The sequence below is a fragment of the Galeopterus variegatus genome, unplaced genomic scaffold, assembly GCF_000696425.1.
Source record: "Galeopterus variegatus unplaced genomic scaffold, G_variegatus-3.0.2 Scaffold1238, whole genome shotgun sequence".
Lineage (NCBI taxonomy): Eukaryota > Metazoa > Chordata > Mammalia > Dermoptera > Cynocephalidae > Galeopterus > Galeopterus variegatus.
In genome coordinates this window covers 378118-403182 of record NW_007727349.1, presented here as the reverse complement: position 1 = coordinate 403182, position 25065 = coordinate 378118, and the positions used below count along the sequence as shown (strand labels likewise).

The window sequence follows — 25065 nt, the reverse complement described above, 5'->3', positions numbered from 1 at the left end:
GAGCGCCGCCGTGCTTCCCAAGCGGCGCACTTATCCAGTGCGCCACCGGGCCGGCCCCCATCTCTCTGATCTTTTACATTGGAGTGTCCCTAGGCTCAACCTTTGGTTCTTTCCTCTTTATTGGTAACTACACTAGATCTCTTGGTGATATCATCCAGTGCCATGATTTTTCAAACCTTCTACATTCTGATGATTCCCAAATTTCCATCTCCAGCCCAGAACTCCCTTAAACTCCAGATTCACACATCCGACTGCCTTCTCGGCATCTCCCTTGCATGTCTAATAGCCCAAAGTTAACGTGTCCAAAATCAAACTCTTGATTGTCCCATCAAACTCAGTCTTCCCCATCTTGTTCAATAGCCACTCCATTCTTTCTGTTATTCAGGCCAAAAACTGTGGAGTCATGCTTGATTCCTCTAACTCCCTTTATTTGATCAGTAGATTCTGTTGTTTTTTACTTCAAACCATATCAGAAATTGGCCCACTCTTCATGACGCCCACAATTCCTACCCTGGTTCAAGCCACCGTCATTTTCTGCTTCTACCCTTACCCCTGCATAATCTATTCTCAGCACAGAAGTCAGAGTGATCCTGCTACACTACAAGTCAGGTCACATCACTCCTCTACTCAAAACTCTCCAGTGGCTCCCAACTTAAAGCAAATGCCAATTTTCTTTCAAGACCTGACTCCTAGTAATTTCACCAACCTCAGCTCTTATCCCGCCACCGCCCCCATCACCTACTCTGTTCCAGCTGCACAAGCCTCCTTGCTGTGCCATGTGCTGATCTCTTTACCTGGAATGCTCTTCCCCCAGATAGTTACACGATATGTTCCCTCACTTCTTTCTGATCTTTTCTCCATGTCACTTTCTAATAGGTGAGGTCTTCTCTGAACACCCAGCTTAAAACCACGACCTCCTCACCCCATTAGCCCCCCCATCATCCTAACCTGTTGTAATAATTTTACTTATTTTTGGGCCAGCCCGGTGGCGCACTGCTACAGTACGCCGCTTGGGAGCGCGGCGGCGCTCCCGCCAAGGGTTTGGATCCCACATACAGACCGGTTCCCGCTCACTGGCTGAGCGAGGTACGGACGCAGCACCGAGGGTTGCAATCCCGTTGCCGGTCCTGGTCCGGTACGGGCGCGACACTGAGGGTTGCGATCCGTTGCCGGACACGAAAAAAAAAGACAAAAAGGAAAAAAATAATAATAATTTTACTTATTTTTTATTGTCTCTCCCCATTTTAGAATGCAAACTCCGAGCAAGTGTGATTTTTTTTTTTTTTTTTTTTTTTTTCTTTTTGGTCTGGTCTGTTTACTGCTGGGCCACAGTGCTTAGAACTGGATCTGGCACATAGTAGGTGCCCAATAAATGTCTCTTAAATGAATGACAAACTGAGCACGACTATATGTACTGACATGGAAAGATCTCTAAGCACTGATTGCTAAGTGAAAAAGGACAATAATAGAATATCTCCTGTATGGTTCTATATTCTAAAAACACTGTAGTATTACATATTTTAATAGTGTATAAATGTATAGAAAATTGCTTGAAAGGATATACACCAAACTGACCAGAGAGGTTACTTCTGGAATATGAGTGGGATCAAAGATTTGAGTTAAGAGAAACAACTGCTTTACATGTATTTTTTTTTTCAGTTTTTCACAATAAAATTATATAAACACATCCATCTATTATTTATGCAATAAAATATACAGAGTAAAAACAGAACACTGCACTGGGAATTATATAGAGCTGGATTCTGGTTATTTTCACACCATTTACTACCCATCTGAATTTTGAGCAAGTCACTTACCCCTCTGTGTTTCGTTCTTCATCTGAAAAGTGTTTGACTTTGCTTCCTTCACAGCATCACTGGGAGCTGCAGGTCTCCCAGAGCACCCCTTTGCCACTAACCATCCTGCCTGCCTGTCCATCTTTTCTATATTGTGTGTCTATAAGAGGAAGGTCATATGGTGGGAGACAGAGTTCCAATAAGTCTTTCTTCTAAGCTATCCCTGAGCATTAAAAAGCAAAAGCTCTCATTAGATCAGTGTCCTTTCTAGAACAAAGTTTGTTTTGGGTCACCTGTCAGAAAGCTTATAAGATACTTCTGTTTCCAATTAGGATATTGTAGTGGATTGAGTTATGTCCCCCCCAAACTCACTGAAGCTTGAATTGTGTCCCCCAAGTTTATGTACTAGAAACTTGGCCCCCACTGTGACTGTTTAAGAGGGTGGGAAATCCTATTATAGTAATTGAAAGGTGGAGCCTTAAAGAGGTGATTGGATTGCAGGACCATGCAGTAGTGAATGGATTAAAAATGGTGGTCGGGGCGTGGTTCTGAGGGCTTTAAAAGAAGAGAGAGTCTGTCTTTCTCTCTCGTGCTCTCTCTGCTTCCACCATCTTGCGATGTGAGACCCCTGGATCACTGTTGCCACCACCAGATGGACTTTGGACTTCCCAGCCTCAGAAACCATAAGCAATAAATTTTGCTTTTCTTTATAAATTACCCGTTCCAAGTATTTTGTTATAAGCAACAGAAGCGGACTACTACAGATGTCAAAGAATGTGAAAGGCCTTCACTCCTCTGGTTAGGGTTAGGGTTAGGGTTAGGGGCAGGAAAAACCCAGACAATATAAATATACTACTGAATAGAAGGAAGAAGACTTTGATTAAATGAATGCCAGAAAAATACAAACCTTTCAGAGGTGAGCAGAGAGCCACGACAGCTTTTATACTTGGATGCCTGGTCTACGTAATGATGAAGGGAGGAGAAAGCCTTTGGTACACAGAGAAACTTTGCAAGGACAAGGAGAAATCAGCCAATGTTTTCACAACAGCACGGGCTGGCAGGACAGAATGCAATCTGGAAGCATCCAAAAGGAAAAACAAATAGCCTGGCCCAGAGTCTCGTGCCCCATCCCCACCCTCTGAATGTTGCCAAGAAAGCCACAGTGAAGGAGAGGCTCATGAGTAGAAAGCTACCACGTGCACGGTCACAGCATTTGGATTCCAGGTCCCTGCAGGAACCAAAGCCCTAAGCCCTCACTGCTCAAATACTGATAAGACCAAAAAGGCAGCAGAGGGACAGGAGGTTGGGGGTTGGGCTAAGCACAGGTGAACTAAATCTAATTAAAAGTGGAGTCCAGTCCCAGCCCAGCTAATCTCTAGGAGAAATATGAAAAAAATCAGTCATACATGCTGATCACCAGGCCTAGAAAAAGGTTTAAATATTTAGGATAATAAACAAAATAAAATTATACTTCAGTCTTCATATTCTTTTAGGTGAAATATCCAGAACACCATAATATCATGAGACATGCATGGAAACAGGAAAATGTTACCCATAATCAAGATATAACGCAACCAAGAGAACAGACCCAGAGGTGACTCTACTATTGAATTCAGCAGAAAGAACTTTAAAACAACTATTATATTGTTTCTATAAACAAAGTCTGTGAGAGAGAGGGTGGGTGTGTGTCAGAGACAAGATTAAGTATTTCATGAGAGAAATGGAAGCTCTAAAACACAAATAAATGAGAGACCTGGAACTGAAAAATACATTTTAAAAAATCACTGAATGTGCACAGCACCAGATGGGATAGTATCAAAGAAACACCCATTGAGCTAGAATACAGGTCAATCAAAATTATCCAAACTGTGGCTGGGGGAGAAGCGACTAGCAAGGGGCAAAAGGGAACTTTGGGGGACAAAATATTCTATATCTTGATTGTGGTGGTAGTTACAAGGCTGTATTTATTTGGCCAAACTCATTAACTATTGTGCTGAAAATTTTATGTTTTATTGTATGTACATTATACCTTAATAAAGTTGACTTAAAAAATACATAGAGGCTGAGCAGTGCTTCTGAAAGTTAGTGTCCTGCTGGGCCAATCGTGGGTCTGTTTGCCTTCAGAGACACTTCTTTCCCCTGCTCTGCTTTGTACTGCAGAGGGGCTGATTCCTCCAGGCGACTGGTCACCAGCTGATAGCAGCCAGTAGGAGGCGCTGGTAGACCAGTAACTAGAGGATGGAAGGAGGAAGCCCGAGTATTTTCTCCCTCCTTTTGTGGTCTGCACGGCAGCTCCCGCAACAGCTGCATCTGTTCAGTAGACCTCGCTTCCACTGGGCTGGCTCACAATAATTCCAGGTGATCCTGGCACCTGAGTTCTGATAGCATCACCTTGTTCCTGGGTCCCTTCGGCCAAAGGGTGGTAGCAGCTTCCCACTGATGCTAATTTCTGGGCTGCCTCCCAGTTTCCTGTTTGGCTTCATAGCTCTTCCATCATCCATGGAACCAATTTCCTGTATTAAATTTCTTCTATTTTAAATACTTAGAGTGGTTTCTGTTTCCTGACAGATACACACCTGCCACAAGAAAGCAGGTGCCCTCCTCTGGCCAGATGCCTTGTATTTACATAAAGAGAAGAGGACAATTAGAGGCAATCTGTGTTTTAGTATGAACAATGCTCATAGCCAAAGACACACACACACACACCAGAATGGTTGTTTTCTTACTCTACAAATAGAACCTAGTTATGTATCAGGGCAGAACCACTATTAAATCAGCCCAGCCTAGTTCCCATCAGCCCAACCTTTCCCAGTCTCCTGGGATCACAAAGCACTATCTGTGATGACTGGGCCCTGTGATGGGTCGGCAGGCCCCAAGATGGAGCTGGGCACTACCCGGGCTGGCTTTGCCTTTTGCACAAAAGCAGCAGGAGTGAAAAGTATTCCTGCCTGAATTCTTGGTCCTGCTCTGTGACATGTCACCAGGGATCTCCACACTGATGAATCCAGTTAAACTCTACTCCTTATTTGAGAGTTGTAACTGGTTTGCCAAACCCCGCTTATTCCCCGCCCCCGGGCACTCAGCTGTACCAATTTCCCCATATCCCTTGCAGTTAAGTTGGGCCACGAGACTAAATTTTGGCCAATGAAATGTATGAGAAGTAATGAACATCCCTTCCTGACCAGGCTCATACACATCTCCCTGGTATAGTCAAAAAGTGGAAACAACACAAATGTCCATCAACTGATGGATTAAGAAATAAAATGTGGTCTATACAATGGAATGTTATGCAGCAATAAAAATGTTGTATGGTTCTATTTGTTTGAAATGTCCAGAACAGGCAGATCCACCGACCGAATAGAGACTAGTGGTTTCCTAGGGCTAGAGGGTGAGGTGAGGGAATAGGGAGTAACTACTAACAGGTTGCCAAAATAGATTAGTGGTTGCTTAGCAATGGGGAGGAGGATTGAGGGAAACTAGGAAGGGGGGTGACTGGTAATGGATATGGGTTTCTTTTTGGGGAGATGATGAAAATGTTCTAATATTGATCATAGTGATGACTGTGCAACTCTGTGAATATGCCAAAAACCACTCTTTTATGCTTTTATTTATTTATTTTTGGTGGCTGGCCAGTACAGGGATCAAACCCTGGACCTTGGTGTTATCAGCACCAGCTTTAACCAACTGAGCTAACCAGCCTGACTTATACACTTTAAATGTGTGAATTGTATGGTATGGGAGTTATATCTTAATAAAGCTGTTATGAAACACTACACAAAACCCCTGCTGCAATTCACCATGCTCCCCTTTTCTCACCATCTGGCTGAAAGGAGAGCTGAGGATTTAAGAGACAGCAAAGCCTCAAGATGGAAGGAAACTGTTGTCAAGCAATCGCCTGAAGAAGAGTTTGCCCAACCAGGACACACCCACATTGGAATGTTGCCTAAGTGCACAGAAACTTCCATCATGTTAAGCCACTGCAATTGTGGGGCTGTTTGTGATAGCAGTTACCCTACTCTGAATAATACACAAGTCCACAACACTAAGAAGGCAGGGGTTTCCTTGCTCAGGAAGATCTACTCCCCTCTGAGTCTGTATCAAATCTCCTTTCTAGCAGACACCTGAGATCCCACAATAGGAAGGCTTCCCTCACCACTGACCTTGACCCAGCCAATGCAGACCTCCACTTTTCTGAACTGTGTTTCGGACCATGTCCTACCTTCAGTGGTTATCTTTCGATGGTGGTATTAATAGTAATTACGTTTTTATATTTTTCTGTATACATTGAAAATGTAGGACTTCAATATTTTTGTTTTTAAGCATAGACTCACATATAAAGAAAATACAATAGATTTGTCTAACTACCAAGCCCTTAAATTAACTGTAGTACCCAGACACTCTTCTAACTCTACCACCACGGCTGATCATTTAGTCATCCATTCATTCACCCAGTCAACAAATATTTACTGAGCACCCACTGTGTGGGTGGCACAATGGTACTAGGCATTGGGTATATAATGGCCCAGTATATACCATGGCCCCTGTTCCCCCTCAAGCTTACAGGCTAGGGAAAGGGATGATAGGTATTAAACAAGTAAACACAGACATGCAAGTGCTATGAAGGAAAACAGCAAGTGCAATGAAACTTTCAACAACCATAATTTCTACAGACTAAGTCACTAGGCACTTACCATGTCAACTCTGCAATGTTTTTATATAACACTAGGTTATTATCTGCTGATTAGAATTAAGAAGTGTGAATGGGGGATAAACACAGAAGAGGGACAGAACTTTTATGAAATACCTTCTAGCTGCCAGTGGCTGTGCAGGCCATTTGCATATGGCACATCTTATTTAACCCTCACTACAGGCATCACCATCCTGGTTTACAGATGAGCACGCTCAGGCTTAAGGAGTTTCATTACCTTGGCAACATCATATTGCTGGTAAGTGATTCAAACATCAAAGCATGTGCTCTTTCTATACCCCACAATGCCTCCCTATAAAACAGTGGTCTCGACCAGGGGCGATTTTGTCCCCTATGGGACATTTGGCAATGTTTGGAGTCACTTTTGGTTGGTACATTTGGAGAAGGGATGCTAGAGGCATCTAGTGGGTACAGACCAGGGATGTTGTTAAGCATCCTACAGTGCACAGGACAGCCCCTATCACAGAGAATTATCCAGCCCCAAATGTCAATAGTGCCACGGTTGAAAAAACTGCTGTAAAGTAATAAACTCTGAATTTACCAAACATTATTTATTTTATCTACAAATATTTACATTCAAATAAACCCTGTCTCATTCAAAATAGTCATATCAGAGGGCCATATACTTATTCCAACAATGTTCTTGTGCTAACAGCATTTCTATGAACTTCTTTATGAATTTCCTTCAGAGCAAAAGGTATGTTATTTTAAATATCTTCTGTGATGGCAATCTCTATATTTTGTTAGTAGATCTGATATTTGGAAATGGTCAAAAGTTATCCCTCAAACCTGGTAAAAATATGGGTAATCAAACTACACAGTAATAGTAACAGCCATAGCCAAGCACCTGCTTCGAGGCAGGGGTACTCCAAGTAATACTACATGGTAGATCCTAATATCTCATTTTAGAGAAGAAGCAGTTTATTCTTCAGGAGGTTGAGTGGCTTAACCACGGCCCGGCCATAACACTTAAGTATAGGAGCTGGAATTCACACCCAGATCTGTCAATCTTCGAAACCCACCAGAATGATAGTGGTTTCCTAAGTGCCTTGTAAGCTCGCTCTTAAGACAATGAAAAAAATCCCCTCCTCGCTGGCACCATAATATTCTCCATAATGGGAGCATTGTCAAAATAAATGCAGGGCAATGCAATGCAAGTAGTTCGAAGAGAACAAGGTTGCTTGTCTGTGTGAGTTCAAGTGTATGCACGTGTGTGTAACACATACACACATATAATTGTATTTTTTCAATCATCCATTAACTTCAGTCACCCCTCATGAGCTCTCCCCTTTACACATGGCCCTTCCACTGACACATAAATAAGTCAGTAATTAAGGGGGTGAAGGACAAAAAGGAGGGAACCAAATAAGGAAGTACACAGAAAAGAAAGATACTGTAAGCTCAAGGAGGTCAGTGAGGGGGAGGGAGCACAGAGGGAAGTGGTAAGTCCTTCGGGTAAATATTTTTCAAAAAGAAAATGTGTTACTGGCAAGGCTACTGCGTAGAAAATAAGGAGAGAGTTCATTTCTTAGGGAAAAAATGCAACTGGACTTTTGCTATAAAAAGTATATATTATGGCAATGATTTCATAGATATGACACTGAAATCACAGGCAACAGAAGCAAAAATAGACAAATGGAACTACATCAAACTGAAAACCTTTCACGCATCAAAGGACACAATCAACTGAGTGAAAAGGCAACCTATGGGAGAAAATATTTGCAAAATCATATCTGATCAGGAGTTAATATCCAGAATATATAAAGAACTCTTACAATTCAACAACAACAAAATAATCGAATAACCTGATTAAAAAAATGGGCAAAGGACTTGAACAGACATTTCTCCAAAGATGATATACAAATGGCCAACAAGCATGTGAAAAGATGCTCAATATCACTAATCATCAGAGGAATGCAAATTGAAATTACAATGACATATCATCTCACATCCATTAGAAAGGCTGTTACTTTAAAAAAACACACAGAATAAGTGTTGGCGAGGATTGGAGAAATTGTACACTGCTGGGAGGAGTGTGAAATGGTGCAGCCACTATGAAAGACAGTATGGAGGTTTCTTTTTTTTTTTTTTCCTTTTTGTCTTTTTCCGTGTCCGGCAACGGATCGCAACCCTCAGTGTCGCCCCCGTACCAGACCGGGACCGGCAACGGGATCGCAACCCTCGGTGTCGCTCCCGCGCCTTGCTCAGCCAGTGAGCGGGAACCGGTCTGTATGTGGGATCCGAACCCTCGGCTGGAGCGCCACCACGCTCCCAACCAGCGCACTATAGCAGTGCGCCACCGGGCCGGCCCGGAGGTTTCTTAAATTAAAAATAGAACTACCATATGATCCAGCAATCCTAATTCTGGGTATACATCCAAAAGAATTGAAAGCAAGATCTTGAGGGATACTTGCACACCCACATTCATAGCAGCGGTATTCACAACAGCCAAGAGGTGGAAGCAACCCAATGTCCATCGATGGATAAATGGATAAACAAATGTGTATATCCATGCAATGAAATATCATTCAGTCTGAAAAAGTGAGAAAATTCTGATTCGACCTACAACACAGATGAGCCCTGAGGGCATTATGCTAAATGAAATAAGCCAGTCACAAAAAGACAAATACTGTATGATTCCACCTACATGAGGTATCTAGAGTAGTCAAATTAACAGAGACAGAAAGTAGAACGGGGGTTTCCAGGGACTGGGAAGAGGGGGAAATAGGGAGTTGTCATTTAATGGGTACAGGGTTTCATATTTGCAACATAAAAAATTCTAGAGATCTGTTTCACGATAATTTTTTTTTTTTCTTTTTGTCTTTTTTCGTGACTGGCAACGGATCGCAACCCTCAGTGTCGCGCCCGTACCGGACCGGGACCGGCAACGGGATCGCAACCCTTGGTGTTGCCCCCGCACCTCGCTCAGCCAGTGAGCGGCCGGTCTGCATGTGGGATCCGAACCCTCGGCGGGAGCGCCACCGCGCTCACAAGCGGCGCACTGTAGCAGTGCGCCACCGGGCCGGCCCTGTTTCACGATAATTTAACACTACTGAACCGTATGCTTAAAAATGGTTAAGAAGGTAGATTGTATGTTGCATGTGTGTTTTTTTTTTTTTTTACCACAATAAAAACCAAACCAAAAGAAAAGTACGCATTATGAAAGCAGTTTCAATATTCAGCTACCATCTAATATTCTCATCACGTATGACAGACCGGGACATATAAAGGGACAGCCCAATAATTTTAAGTGGAGGTCCACAGCTTGTTTTGGTTGTCCTTCAGGCAAACAAAATGTAAGCTAAAGCCTTCTGGGAAGAGTTTAATTGATTATGCCATGATAATATTAACATTAGCTTTAAAAATTAGTGTATGTAGCACACTGTGCTAAAATGACGAAGCTCTAGTCCCACATCTCTTACTGACCAGCTGTTATATTTTAGGCCTTTGCCCTTTCTGTCTTCCCTTCTTCCTCCTCTCTAAAATAGTTTGGACTAGATGATTCCAAGTTGGCAGATTTTATGATTTTCTTCACTACTGGGAAAGCAACAACAAATATATTTCCTTCTTTTGCAACATGCTTTCAGGTACCTGGACACAATGCACTATAAAAGTGCAAAGATGTCATCATTTTTGTACTTTTGACAAACATGCAATAAAGAATGGCTACTTATATAAACATAAATTAAGATGGCAGGATCGAACAGTGAACATAAACAAAAGACACAAAAGGAGGCTGATGGCAGTGCGAAGATGACGAGCCCACACCATTCTCCTAAGGACATGTGTCCCTCCACCCCAGCAGTAAGGCTCAGGTGACTGCTGTAGGTTCAGGACCAAGCTTGCAGACCCTCTGGTGTGGGCTGGATTCAGTCATACATTTCTAGGGTCCACAGGGCATCCTCCTCTCTAGCGCTCCCCTTATTTATAGACTGACACACCAGATGTTCCAATGAATGTGTCATGCATCCAGCTGGCTCTCCACTTGCTGAGTAATTCAATGAGGTAAATTTTGCTGGAGTTGGTGGTCTTGACGCACAGATGCAGGAAGTGGAACATGACTGTGTGCCTTCTATTTTGCAATAGGCAAGTTTTGTTTTGTTTTTAACTTAAGGGCTTTGATTCTGATATTCTCCTTCTGGATCATTCTTCTGCCCACTGGCTGGATTCCTGGTCAGACTATTCTGACTGCATTAATTTATCTAGTCCTGTCTGTAAAAGCAACAGCAAATAAAAATTGCTCATAAAGGATTCCATGCCACTGAGAGGCAAGCAGTTTAACTGCTCAGTGGGAATTTGAAGTAGCTTTGGATGGGCTTCTGCATGCAGTGAAGTGAAAGATCTCAGGAAAAGCTGGCTGGCTCTAGCCAGCTTTCTCACTAACAGGAGCCCTTACCATCTGAAAATCAAATGTCACCGATTACTGCCAAACTTTAGTAACTAATTAATGACCATGATTTGCTCTACTTCCTAAGAGTTAAAGGTCAACTGTAAGGCAGGAAAAATCTTTTGTCCATCAGTATTTTCCCCTTTACAGATACAAGGTGATGCCATAAACTTCCTCAAAACTGTACATAATGCCAAATCCTACCGAGACTATGCTGACAGCTGGCTAAGTCAAACCTAAAGCAAAAATGTGACATTTAGGATCGGGTTGCACATACAAATGAAGGAAATACTGCAATTCTATAGAAAATCCCTAGTCTGTGGGGAAAAACAAGGTTTTCAGCATTGAGGATCCTGCTTGGCCTACAGTACAGAGCCATTGTCTAATAGGAGGCAATCAGACCAGAAGGAAAAGATCTGTCCGAGAGAAGCGTGGCTCTCTGGCATGCAATCTTGGCCATTCTGCTTGGATCACCTCATCCTGCCACACCCATTGCTCTCAGATATCGATTTTCCAAAAGAAATGTGTCCATATGTATACAAAAACCATGCACATGAATGTTCATAGCAGCCCTGTACTTAGTATCCCTAAACTGGGAACAACCTAAAGGTCCATAAGCAGTAAACTAGATAAATAAATAGTGACATATCCATACAATGGAATACTCTACAGCAATGAGAATGAATGAACTACTGATACAACAGCATAGCTAAATCTCATGAATACGATTATGAAGGTATTTGTGCATGTATATCCATTTATCAAACCCATCAAATTATATACGTAAGATCTGTGCATTTCACTGACTGCAAATTTTACCTCGATTTAAAGAGAGGAAGATGTGACCTCTTATGTGTTATGAGCCTCCCGAAGCTATGCGCCCCTGTTTTGCTGCTGTTCTGCAGATGCTGCCAGGGGCAGGTCAATAATCTGTAGCCTAATCCAGCTGTTGAAGCAAAGCAGAGCCTCTGAAACTGGGAAATCAGACATAAGAGTCCTCTAAGTTAGCTCACCTCTAACTCTGTGGCTCTTAAGCCAATTTAAGTACTTTCCCAGAGTGCTGTGCTTTATGATTCGACATGACTAATTCTCGGCTCAGGCAGAGGACAAGCCCAGCAGGGAATGTATCTGTGCATGGTTCTCACAGTATTCACCCAATGCTGCTCCTCTTCCTAAATATTATCAGTGGAGAAAGGGAAACTGTAGAGCTAAGATATTTAGGCACCTGGGATTTTGTGAGGTTGAATGTGGCAAACTCCTAGTTATCCTCCAAATCCACAGTAGCCAAGTTTGGATGGAGACATGGCCACTTAGCTAGAGACTAAATTTCCCAGCTTCCCTTGCAGCTACTTGGGGTCATGTGACTGAGTTCTCACCAACAGAATGTGAGTAGAGCTGGCATATATAAATTCTACTTGCTTTAAAGGAAATCACTTCCCCCCCGCCCACACCAGCACTTCATAGGCTGGACCTAGCTTGAACTATGCAGGTAAAGACAACCTCTTGGGAGATGAAAGAGCCACAAAATGGTTGGATGCTAAGTTCCTGAACAGCTCCTAGAGTAGTGCTGTGCCACTAGCCTGATCCACTAACCTCTAGACTGCTATGTAAAAGAGAAATGTCAGTCTTAATTAAATCATTGCACCTGGGGTCTCTTTGTTATAGCATCTTAGCTAATACCCCTGGCACTTAAGATTTTGAGGCTTGTGGTCTCCAGGCAGAGATTTCCAAGTTTCACACACTCTACTTAGCTCAGCAATTTGAATTGCCAAGTTCATATTATATTAGTATATAAAGACAGCACCCTCTTTTCCTATCATACGACGTTAATCCCGTTGTTTAAACTAGACCCTCGCCCCCCGTCTACAGGATACTATTAACTCATTTTTGTACACAAGGTGCCTTTCAAGACATGGTCCCACCCCCATGCTTAGTCTCATTGCCTGCATTTGCTTCACCTGCATCTCGTGTTCTAGTCACACTGGATGTTCCTTGAACATGCTTTGCACATGAAGAACTCTATACTCACACTTCTGGTCTGGCCAAATGCAATGGTCTTTGCACCATCCCTCCATCCCCTACTCTCTCCCATCCATGAGGTAATAAAATTAAGTCTTCAACACCCAGAAACCCCCCAGGCAGAAAGACTCCCTCCCTCCGCTATACTTCCATAGCACTATAGATAAACCTTCATTAAGCTGTTTATCACCCTAAGCTATTAGGATTTATTTATGTGTCTGATCTCACAACTAGAATATATGTTCCAAAGACAAGGTCCCTGAGGACAAAGACCATGCCTTGCCCATCTTCATAACCCTGGCATTTAGCACATGTCCTGGCTCAAACCTGATGAGCTAAAATGAAAGAAGGAAGCAGAATTCAACAGGTGACATGTTTCAAAACTATATGGACATTATCATTCTTACCGATTCAGTGCAAATGCATAGTGGAATTTAATATTATGCTGATCGGCCAAATCACACGTAGGCAGCATCTCCAGTGTTTCAACCAGCTTCACCATCGCATCATAGTCCTGTTGGCAAGAGGTCCCAAGATGAGAAAGAGAGAAAACATAGCTCTTCACAGATTTTTCTGAATAATTATTAACATAAAACAGCCTCAGCACATACAGACAGGCCTTTTCTTACGGAAGGTATTAGTGAAGTTACTCATAGCTTTTAACAGAACACAAAAAAGATCAGAAAACAAGAAGGATGAGAGAGAGATGGACGAGAAGGAATCCCTGCCGTCAAAGGGCACAAAGTGATCTAGGGAAAGGGGTTAAATCCAAAGGCAACAAAAGAAAGGCAATGAGCCCAACAGCCAGGAAAAAGCTGCCTTGTTTTGCACATAGGAGAATTAATGCCACCTGCAGAGCTGGGTGTTAAAATGAGCTGAAAACATACAGACAAGAAAACTTACAGTCAACTTCCCATGTAAATCCCAGTCCTTTCTATTTTGCCAGAATCAAACTAACTTAAACCAGGATTTCTCAACCTCAGCACTATTGACATTTTGGGACTGGGTCGTTCTCTGTTGTGGGACTGTCCCGTGCACTGTAGTATATTCAGCAGCGTTCTTGGCCTTGACCCACTAGAAGCCAGTAGCACTCCCCGGTCCCCTCAGTTTTGACCACTAAAAATGTCTCCAGAAACTGCCAAGTGTCCCTGGGTTGAGAACCACTGCTCTAAACTCTGCATAATTACCCAGGGGAAAATTGCTACCATGTTTGTCTCAGCTGGGTCCCCTCTTAGCAGCACCACCTGTGTTGCCTTTTCAGCCAGGCTTAGACTCCTTGATACTGGCCAGCTCGCTGCCAGCCAGCTTCAGCAGTGGAGGGCTTGCTTCCCACTGCAATCCCATGCCTGTCTTGTGGCTCTGCACCTTGACACTGCTGCCCCGGGAAAGAGAAGGCAGTGTATTCCAGGAATCTCTTGGTTCCCCTTTGAGCCTAAGAGTCCCACCAATGGAAGATTATGAAATGAAGGGATGCATGAAGTCAGGGAAGAAGGAAGCCAGCAGCTCAAGGGAAGAAAGACTTCAAGAAAGTCTTTCTCACCATCTTGTCCCATGGGGCATGATTTAATCATTATCCTAATCCCTAGTAGCATCTGCTATGAAAATCAGATGCGTCTACTTATCACTAGGGGCATGAGTTCCTTAGTGGTTGACTTTGTTCTTGGTCCAGGTCATAAGTGGATGCCTCCACCATGTGGCTTTAAAGACCTGTGGCCAACATCCTCCAACACGGCTTTGTAGAATTCTACAAAGTAAGTACCTTACTCTACAAGTAATGTACATTACCCTGTGCTCCTTCAAAGAGAAGGGAGGCAAGACTCCCTCAGAAATGGCTCAATGGCATTAAACTTGGTGGAAGGAAATGCTCAATTTCTGTCATGGTACCACACCCCACAAACTCTGTCTTAAGAACTCTCCAGTAGCTTCCAGAGCTTGTCTTAGAGTAAACCCTGCATTCCCTGGGTCCTGAATGTGCCTCTGCCACTCCTGTTCTCCCTGTCACTGATGAGTGGTGGTAAACAAAGAAGGAAGTGACAAGGCCTAAAGGAAGTAGCATAGCAGAGGTTAAGAACAAGAACAGAGCCAGTCGGCCTCAATTTGAATCCTGACCTCACCAACTGCTGTATGACCTGGGACAAGTTACTTAACTTCTCTGTGGGGATAATCAGAGTAGACATACTCCGCAGGGTTGTTGGCAGGATTAAACGAATTAGGATTTGCAAAGGACTTAGAACAATGCCTAGCATAAAGTGCATATAAGTAGTTAAATTCTCAGTTCCTTACACTAAGCAGTCCCGTATATGAGATCTCTTGTTGGCGTGGTCATATCAGCCCCAATGTGACAAAACTTTCTCCAAAATGTCCACCACAACAGAAAAGCTGGATGACCTATGACCTAGCCACATACCTATTTGTCTATAAAACAGGTACTTCATCATTCATCTAGTATAAGAGTACTTCATAGGAGGAGTCCCTCGTGCCAAGGCAGAACTCGGCATATGCTAGCCTCGGCTAGGTCTATTCCATACCTGGATATCACGGTAGGAGAAGAGTAAATTAATGATGATGTCTGAGGTCAGAACCTCCGTATTGTCCATGCGGAGTTTGATCCGAGCCAGCTCCTTCGCCAGTTCATCGCCCTGGTATTTCTCTCTGGCTTTCCGGATGTCATTTAACAAGGTTTCTTTGTAATAAGCACTGGAGAGGGAAACACAAAAACCTCCAGTCACATCTACATGCATCCAGGACTCTCTTCTTTAGCACCAGCATGGGTCTCATTGACGGGACTTAGGCTAACACATGGGGACCTCAGGCCAGACCTGAGCCTCCCTGTACCAGCAAACAAGAACTACTTTCTACTTTTTATTCACATTTTACAGAAACTACCCAGGAAATGATGAATAGAAATCAGTTCATCACAACCTTGAAAATACATGTTTTGTTTTGTTTTTTTTCCAAAGCTGACCCTATCTGTATTCGGACAACATGCAGGACTTGCTACCCAACCTAATCCACTTCCTCTGGTCTTTCCAAACATATAGAGGGCAAGAAGGTACCTTATTGGAATATTTATTGTTCCCACTAACAACAGATTATCACAAAGCCAAAAAGAATTCCAAAAGCCATAGAACACATATGAGAACTTCTTTAAAATGAATTTCTCTATCAGGTGTCCCCAGTTAGTAGTCACAAAGCTTTCCCCAGTTGACGGAGAGCTTGTCATATTCAACTGCCAGACAATTTTATAATATAAAATATAAAACATAAAACTAAATAATACTGGGGATGTATACAAACATTTAAAACAGTTTAAATCCACACTGGAATATCACCATAGTCTCTCAAAGAGCCAATGCTAGTATGTGGTACTTGGTTTAAAACCTTGAAAACTGACTGCATTTGGTGTACAGAGGCCGACTTACAATGGCCATAGGTTGATTTAAATATCTTGTCTACTTTCCAAGTAATTTTTAAAATGGAGATTGGGTATTGCCAAGCTGTAATACTGTCAACCTATGAAGAAGTTGAAATGATCTAACTGTGGAGAGTAAAATTAGGCTGTTCATTAAAAAGAGAGTAAGCTAAATTAAAGTCTCCAGAGGAAAAAGAAAACACATAAGATAGAATAACAACAAATGGTACTTACTTTTAATTATAAAACTATGCCAAATAAATGTGCATACAGTACATAGCCTTTTCCAGTGCTCATAATAAGACCTCAGTTAGCACCTAGAGAATGAAGTGATGCCCCACAGAAAGGGTTCTTATATAAAAATATCAGTGCATCAATTTTTATTTCCATATTTGTCAACTGCTATTATGCTAATGATGAGCAAATTAGGAGATTCTGCCAGTGTTTGAAATTCTGTCATTAATCAAATGAGTCATTAAGTTGGATGACAGCCATTACCCATTTGGTGGACTATAAAGGCATAAAAAAGATACACTTTAGTCTTGTTTTCAAGGGTAATTCTGAAAAATAGTTTTAATAAACTAAGAAACCTAATAAGAACAGTACCTTTTAAGTAAATAAAACACTGACTTGAAGACATTAGATATGTAATATACATGCAGCCATTTCTGCCTCTGTAACCAAGGAAGATATTGCTAAATCAATGTAAACTTAGAAATGACTTCAAAACCCTTTTGGAACAGGACTCAAAATACTTTACAAATCTATCAGAGTTGGCACTGAAGCTAAAAACTTACCAGCCATCCCTGTTATAGATGTTTTAAACCATAAGCATCACTTACCCCTCTCGCTAACCATTGCTAGACACCTGCCAGTTCAGGGGGTTGAAACCACCAACAGGTATTTCAAGCCTTTTGAAATTAAACCAAATCAAAAGGGTTATATTCCTACTGAAATATACCTATGTACACTGAATGAGAAACAAATTAGAGTCCATTTCTCGAAAAGGCCAGATTCATCTGGCAGATTCAAGCTATCCACCTCCTTGTCAGACCCAAAAATATGGTATTGTGAACTTTCTCTCTGAACTTTACTAAAATGTTTGTTTTGCAATAAGACCATAGTTATCAAGGTGTGACTAAATGAGGTTTTCCAGAAATGTGCCACAAAATGTCCCCCATTTGCTTTCTATGTTGGCATGTGGTCACACATGTCTAGGTTTCCAGTCTTCTTTTCCCATTAAAGTCTGTAGGAGAAAGTCTGCATCCAGAGAAGAGGTGATGTGATAGAAAAAGAGAGCAGACTATTACTAAGTGTGTGCCTCATACCAACACTACAGTAGGAGCACTCCACAGTTCAGGGTGCTACTATTTGAGCCAAAGCTTGACATGAGGCCCTTCACATTTCATTGCAAGTCAGTTCTGTCAGTGCTTTGGATTTTCATTCATTTTGGAAGGACAAATCCTTCTCCTTGTGATGTAACTTAAATGAATAAATCCTTTAAATTGGCTGTAAGAGAAATAACTGGATCCTTTGGTTAAGAAGAATTTTTCTGTCTTTAACTTTTAGAATACGGACATTTGAAGGTAAATTTCTTGAGCACCGAGGCTCAGAAGAGAGCAGACTTCTTCAAGGCTACGCAGCTAGGAATCACCTAGGCCAGGATTCAAATCCAAACTTGTTCATCTCTGAGGATTCCCTTCCACCCCTGACATCAATCTAAAGAGAACATGTCACAGTACAACTTGAGGTCAGGATTGGTTGCAGAGTGACATGAAGCATGCAGGCTTTCATAGCACAGGAACTTTGGCCAGAATATCACCTTGCTGAGACATTTTAAGAATCTCAACAACTGAGGGAGTATAAAGTGATGGTCAGAAATAATCTTCAAATATAGAATCTCAGAGTTGAAAAAGATCATTACAAACATCAGTGACTTAACTTCCTTATTTTCTAGATGAGAAAACAGCCACAGAGAAGAGAAGTTAGATATCAAGGCCACACAGGGAGTCAGGGCCAGGCATGAGCCCAATCCTGACTTCCTAACTGCAGTTCTATCCTTTTTCGGCCCCACCTCAGTGGCCCAGCTTAGTGAGCTAGTAAGGGGCAATGATGGTTTCCAGGATGATTTTTGGTTTTTTTATTTTTTTTTTTCCTTTTTTTTTTTCATGTCCGGCAACGGTTCGCAACCCTCAGTGTCGCGCCCGTACCGGACCGGGACCGGCAATGGGATCGCAACCCTTGGTGTTGCGCCCGCACCTCGCTCAGCCAGTGAGCGGGAACCGGTCTGTATGTGGGATCCGAACCCTCGGCGGGAGCGCCGCCGCGCTCCCAAGCGGCGCACTGTAGCAGTGCGCCACCGGGCCGGCCCAGGATGATTTTTAAATGATTGGCTGGAGTTCCCCATTTTCTGACCACTCTGGTCATTTGAAGGTGTACCGCCTCCCTGATAGTGAAGGGAAATTTTGGCAAGGCTCCTAGGGTTGTTGGTGGCTGATGGGAATTACCATGAGGTCACGTGGATGTCCTTGAGGAGGCTGATGAACCTGTCCACCAGGGGCTCGCACAGTGGGCCCAGGAGTGTGTCCCAGTTGGGCTGCATGTACTCCGAGGCTCGCCTCTGGGCGTCACTCTCACAGCAAAAATAATCCGTGCACGGAGTCACAATGTAGGGGATGAAATAATAATTTCCACTAGATGCCTAGAAGAAAGAAACACGTTCCAGAAAGTAACCGATGTGGAAGCACAGCTGTGGCTTTAGGCAGATGGGACCTGGTGGGACAGGGAAGGAGAAAATGCCTGGGTGTGAACAACAACTTGTGTAATACAAGAGTACATGGAAAGATCCATATTACCTTCTAATTCTATTTTCCATGAATTTTTTTGAAGTACCCTCATATAACTACAAACCTATCGGGCACAAAAGAGGAAACCACTCGATTTCAAAAGCTCCACCACATAGATATATGACAACAATTTAGTTCTGAACTGACCTATATGTCTTTGAACTTCACTGGCAGAAACCTTAGGGTTTGAAGTCTCAGAAATTATATCGTTTCATTACGTGCCCGCCAGACTAGAGGGAACTTGAACCCACTGACAACCAAGGATTGACGTGGCATATTTTTCTTTCAGCATAGATGAAAAAAGCATTTCATTTGATAACTACAGGTGAATTATTATAACCTTTTTTTAAATAAAAATTGTTTTGTGGAAATCAAATATTAATAAATATGATTAGTCTCAGAGATCTTTTGAAAAAAGGATCTGTTGAATTTTTTTTGTATCATCAAACAATACTCAGGTAAAACTATCTTTTTTCTATGGAATAATTATAGTTTGACTATAAATTGTGATCCATTGTAAAGCATAAACATTACCTTTAAAGAGCATTACATCAATGCTCAAGTTTTAGCACATTTGGAGGATTACAATATATTCTTACATGACATTATTATATCAGTCAATCTTTTGTCTACAATGTCATAAAATATAACTAGCTTAAAATTTAAGACTTTTAAATTCCTATATCTCCACCAAGTTTTAAAGAATTTATATCATGCCAGAAATAATTCATCTGACTTCTTCTGTTTAATTTTTATTATTATTATTTTTTTTTTTTTTATCGTTTTTGTGACCGGTAAGGGGATGCAACCCTTGGCTTGGTGTTGCCTGCACCATGCTCAGCCAGTGAGCACACCGGCCATCCTTATATAGGATCCGAACCCGTGGCGGGAGCGCCGCTGTGCTCCCAAGTGCCGCACTCTCCCGAGTGCGCCACAGGGCCGGCCCTTCTGTTTAATTTTTAAACTGAACTAAAGTTATCTAGGTATTTTGAGATAATGCAGACATAACCTTGGAAAGTACACTTTATCAAAGAATGGGAAGTCAAATAAGGGATAAGCCTTCTGCTAAATTAAAAATAAATTTATTAATTACAGAGAAAACTGTCAGAATACCACAATCTCATATCAAACAGAAGGCTTGGAAAAACTTACAACACTGGGGGACTAGTTTCAAATAAATACATGAAGTACATTTTTAAGAAGTTTTCCTTCTGAATAAGAATGCCACTGGTCTTTGAGCAAGTCTTATTTCTATCCTAAAATATAAGTAATTGTCCTGAAACTCTTTTTTATCTTGTTGGGCATCTACAGACCTCTCCAGACATGTTTTGGACCCCAAAATGTTTGGTTAAAAAAAATTATCAGAAACATTCCACTAAAACATATTTTAGACCATGTCAGCAAACTTTTACTGCACAGGGCCAGATAATCAATATTTTTGGCTTGCAGGCCACTCAGGCTGTTGCGACTACTGCACTTTGCTATTGCAGCGTGATAGCAGCCACACACGACACATAAACACATGAGAGTGGCTGTGTGCCAATAAAACTTTATTTATGAACACAAAATTGAATTTCATATTTTTACATGTCATGAAATCATCTTCTTTTGACATTTTCCAACAATTTAAAAATGTAAAAGCCATTCTTAGCTCACAGGCCATACAAAAACAGGCAGTGGGTTAACTTTTGTCTTAGACTAAGCTTCCTGATAATATTCAATTATTCCTGAAAATAGGGTTTTCTGAGAATACTTACCCTGCTGCAAAATAGCAGCTGGAGACTATCCCTGGGGGCACCAGATATTGGCATTAAACCCCTCAAAACACAAATGCCAGTGTTATAAATAGAAAGGGCAAAAATTGAGGCATATGGGTGATAATTGGGGAGGAAGGATCATATCTGCTTCTTCACAATCACTAGGAATTACCTTTACAGAGGAACTAAGACCCTTCCCTCCCTGTAATACTTCCAAATTTTCAAAGAGACTCGAATTGCCCAGAAAACTAAGGTTTTGGTAGGTTAGAGAGAAATTTTATCCTTATCTATGCCAAGAAAGCCATACTGCTATAGTAAATTAAATGCCATTACACACTCAGAAGTTAAACTGCTTTTTCTTCCACCTGAAATTGGTTGAGATTATTGTAGAAGCCTTCCTATTTCAGACTGAGACGGAGAAAAGGGCTGTGTAAATCAGTGAGGTCTAGAAGGTAAAATATCTGAATATAGTTTGTTATTTTCAAAAAGAACTGGATTGGAGGTATGAGGAGCACCTCAAATCCTGTCCCCAGAAAAACAACTATAACTGGTGAAAATTCTTTTTTTCAAAAACATTTAAAGTCTCTGTAAATTTTCCGAAGGGCATACAGCAACTGGAGAAACATTTTATTCAAGAAAATCTATAAAACCTTGGTAAGAACAGTGAGATTCTGTAGCATTTGAGCTATAACCTGCTCTGACCCGACTCCCAGCCCAGAGTGACAGAAGTTCTACTATAGGTGGATGCAGCAAAGAAGATGGGTCTCCCTGTCACCCCCAGTCTAGGGTGACATTTTATCCCTGGGAAGGCCAGGTCATCAATGTTCTTATCCACCACAGCCTGATGTTGTAGATGTTCTATTCCAGGGAAGTGTGGATGAGAGGACTGACCAGGGCTCCCTTTCTCCATCCAGCCCCTACTTGTAGGGCAGAAGCTCCACCCTAGGTGAAGCAGGCCAAGAATACTAGGCCCTGATTGTCCTTGCCCCATGTCATTCACAGGGTGAAGGTACTACACCAAGAGAGGCAATCTAAGATGACCAGGGATTGTCATTCCTGCCCAGTGCACCCCACTCCTAAAGCAGGGTGTCACCCCAAGAGAAGCAGGCTGCTGTCCCCACTACCAGCTCCAGAGCAGTGATGCAGAACTCTGCCTGGGGAGAGGCAGGCTGTAAGAGCAGAGAGTTCTGCAGCTTGCTATAATGGAACTGACTTTGTATGGAACACAGCATGAGGAAGTTCAAGCTTATGGGCACTATAAAAAAAAAATCACGGAGATTTTGGTGGCAAGAAAGTAAGAGAAGGCTGGTAGCTCCATGATAGCAATAAGTTCAAGGTAGAACAGCTAGAAATTTAACAGATAGCTAAGAGAAGCCTTCCTAAAGTCAGAGCAAGCCTCAAGGACTGAACTTAAAAACCACTCCTGCACAGGGGCCAGACTTTAATCATATTGGACTGTGGAACAGTTTATATCTCAGGACATTGTCAAAAACAATAGAGCAATCAGTTAACAAGAGAGACTAACAACTGGGTCTAATCCCAATACAGAAAGATCAGTCAGAAACTTTACAGGGAGACTAAGGAAAGAGAAAGTCAAAGAGAGCCCTGCTGCAACCACTGTCATCCCTGGGGTTAGAGTAACTGTGCACATGCCCAAGGCTGCACCCTCTAAGGAGTGACATCAGAGTCTGCATACTGCAGAGAAATTGACTTCACTAAACTAGTCCAGCCAAGTCATAAAACAAATAAACAAACAAACAACAAAAACAACATGCTCCAGAGGGGTGGGGGATAAGTATCCAGAGTTGCTATACTACCTAAAATGTCCAGTCTTCAACAACAAAAAAATATGAAACATACAAAGAAACATTTCCATATACAGGAAAACCAGTAGGCAATAGTAACTGCCTTTGAAAGGATCCAGATATTGAACTTAGCAGACAAAGACTTGAAGGTAGCTGTTACAAATATATTCAAAGAACTAAAGGAAACCATGCTCAAAAAATTGAAGGAAGATATGGTGACAATATCTGAAACAGAAAATATCAATAAAGAGAAATTACAAAAAAAAGAACCAAATGGCAATTCTGGAGTTGAAAAATACAATAACCAAAATAAAAAATTCACTGAAGGGACATGACAGGAGATTTGAGTGGCAGAATAAAAAATCAGCAAACTTGAAGATAGATCAATAGAGATTATGCAATCTAAAAGACAGAGAGGGAAAAAAGAGTGAAGAAAAATGAACAGAGCCTTAAAGAAATGAGGGACACCATTAAGCGTATTGACATATATGACACATAATGGGAGTCGCAGAAAAAGAGGAGAGAATGGAGCAGAAAAATAGTCAAAAAAACAATTGTTGAAAACTCCCCAAATCTGATGAAAAACATTAAATATACATATCCAAGAAGCTAAACAAATTCCGAGTAGGATAAAGGCAAAGAGGTTTACACCCAGACACATCATAATCAAAATTCTGAAAGACAAAGACAGAGAGAAAATCTTGAAAGCAACGAGAGAAAAATGTCTTGTTATGCACAGGGTAACTCCAATAACATTAACATCTAACTTTTCACAAGAAAAATGAAGGCTGTGGGATGACATATTCGAAGTGCTGGGGGAAAAAAAAGTCATCCAAGAATATTATATCCACCAAAACTACCTTTCAAAAATGAAAGTGAAATAAAGACATTTCCAGATAAACAAAAACTGGGGTAATTTGGTGCTAGCAGACTCATCTCGCAAAAATACTAATAAAGTTCTTCAGGCTGAGAGCAAGTGACACAAGACAGTAATTCTAATCCACATGATAGAACCAAAGAATACCAGTAAAGGGGGTTATGTAGAAAATTATAAAAGACAGTATAAACACAAATTTCTTCTCTTAAGTGATTTAAAAAGTAATTGTGCAAAATGATGTGTATAATCATATTCTGAGGCTTATAACATATGGAAATGTAACATATTTGACAATAACAGCAAAAAGAATACAGGTAGGAACAGAGCTGTATTGACATGAGGAAATGACACCAAGTGGTAACTTGAATCCACAGAATAAATGAAAAGAACCAGAGGTAAATAAAAAAGTTAATATAACAAATGCACACACATTCTGTGTATGTGTGCGTAAGTGTGTATAGGTATGCACACATGTGCACATGTTCTCTTTTCTCCCAGTTTCTTCAAAGATATAATTATAACAAAAAATTTATAAATATTACAACTAAATAACCCTGAGCTTCTATAACATGTAGGTAAATTAAAGGTATGAGAATCTAACCATTTGTATGGAATTATTATATGTCTTAAAATTGTTTCCGAAACAAAAATTTCTGCTGAAATCTTGTTCACATTATTCCTTTAGTAAACCCAGTCTTCCCAAATAGCCCAAGAGTAGACTCTGCCCCAGTCTTGCTCAAATCCTAAATAAGGTGTGAAAAATAGGATTTTGAAAAAAATATGTTATATGCTATCACAGGTTCTTGTCCAAGAAGGCAGGGCAGTAGCAGCAGAGACTGACAAAGGCTTCCCCGCAGTTAGGAGAGCATCTGATCCTTGGAGCAAACGTTTAGCTACAGTTAGAGAAAAACGAGGAGAAAGGAAGGAAATGCATGAACTCTGAAACCAGATGAGCAAGTTTAACAAACAGGACTGAAGAATCTGGAGCCTTGGGAAGGTAAAAATACTTACTTTGAGATAGTCTTTCAGAAAGTGTATAAAAGTTTAAGAAACCTGACAGAAGAAATTGGAACTAATAACTACATTTTATAAAGCAATTCATAAACTTCCATATGCACAGGGTTTTGAGTGCAGTACTTTTGTTATTACAAAGAGGAAGAATAGGCCCAAACATCTTCAAATGATGAAACACATTCAGACTTTTGTTGGTGAAGAGACCAGAAATTAAAAAGAAAATCATTAAAATAACACATATTCAATAGTGAACTAGGATCAGCTCTTTCTGTTACATTTATAAATGGAAACATCTCAAGAATCTAACTCATTAAAACAAGTTTAACAAAGGCAGCTTAGTTTCCTACATAAAGAGGCATTTGAAGCAGTATGCTAGCCACATTAACATGTAAACCCTTATTCTAAACACTCTCCAAATATTCCCAAAAGGATGATTCTGATAGA

At 41.3% G+C, this 25065-nt stretch overlaps 1 protein-coding gene across 1 annotated transcript in view; it reads right to left on the bottom strand.

Moving 5' to 3' along the window:
* Positions 1-25065, bottom strand: part of LOC103592900 (mitogen-activated protein kinase kinase kinase 15) — a gene marked incomplete at its 3' end in the record, with an annotated part of 62569 nt that overhangs the window by 23941 nt on the left and 13563 nt on the right. The window contains exons 3-5 of the mRNA XM_008575777.1: positions 18830-19023; positions 15439-15607; positions 13318-13424 (exon numbers count right to left, since the gene is read on the bottom strand). Of these exons, the coding sequence (XP_008573999.1) occupies positions 13318-13424; positions 15439-15607; positions 18830-19023 (470 nt within the window). The remainder of the gene's footprint in view (positions 1-13317; positions 13425-15438; positions 15608-18829; positions 19024-25065) is intronic.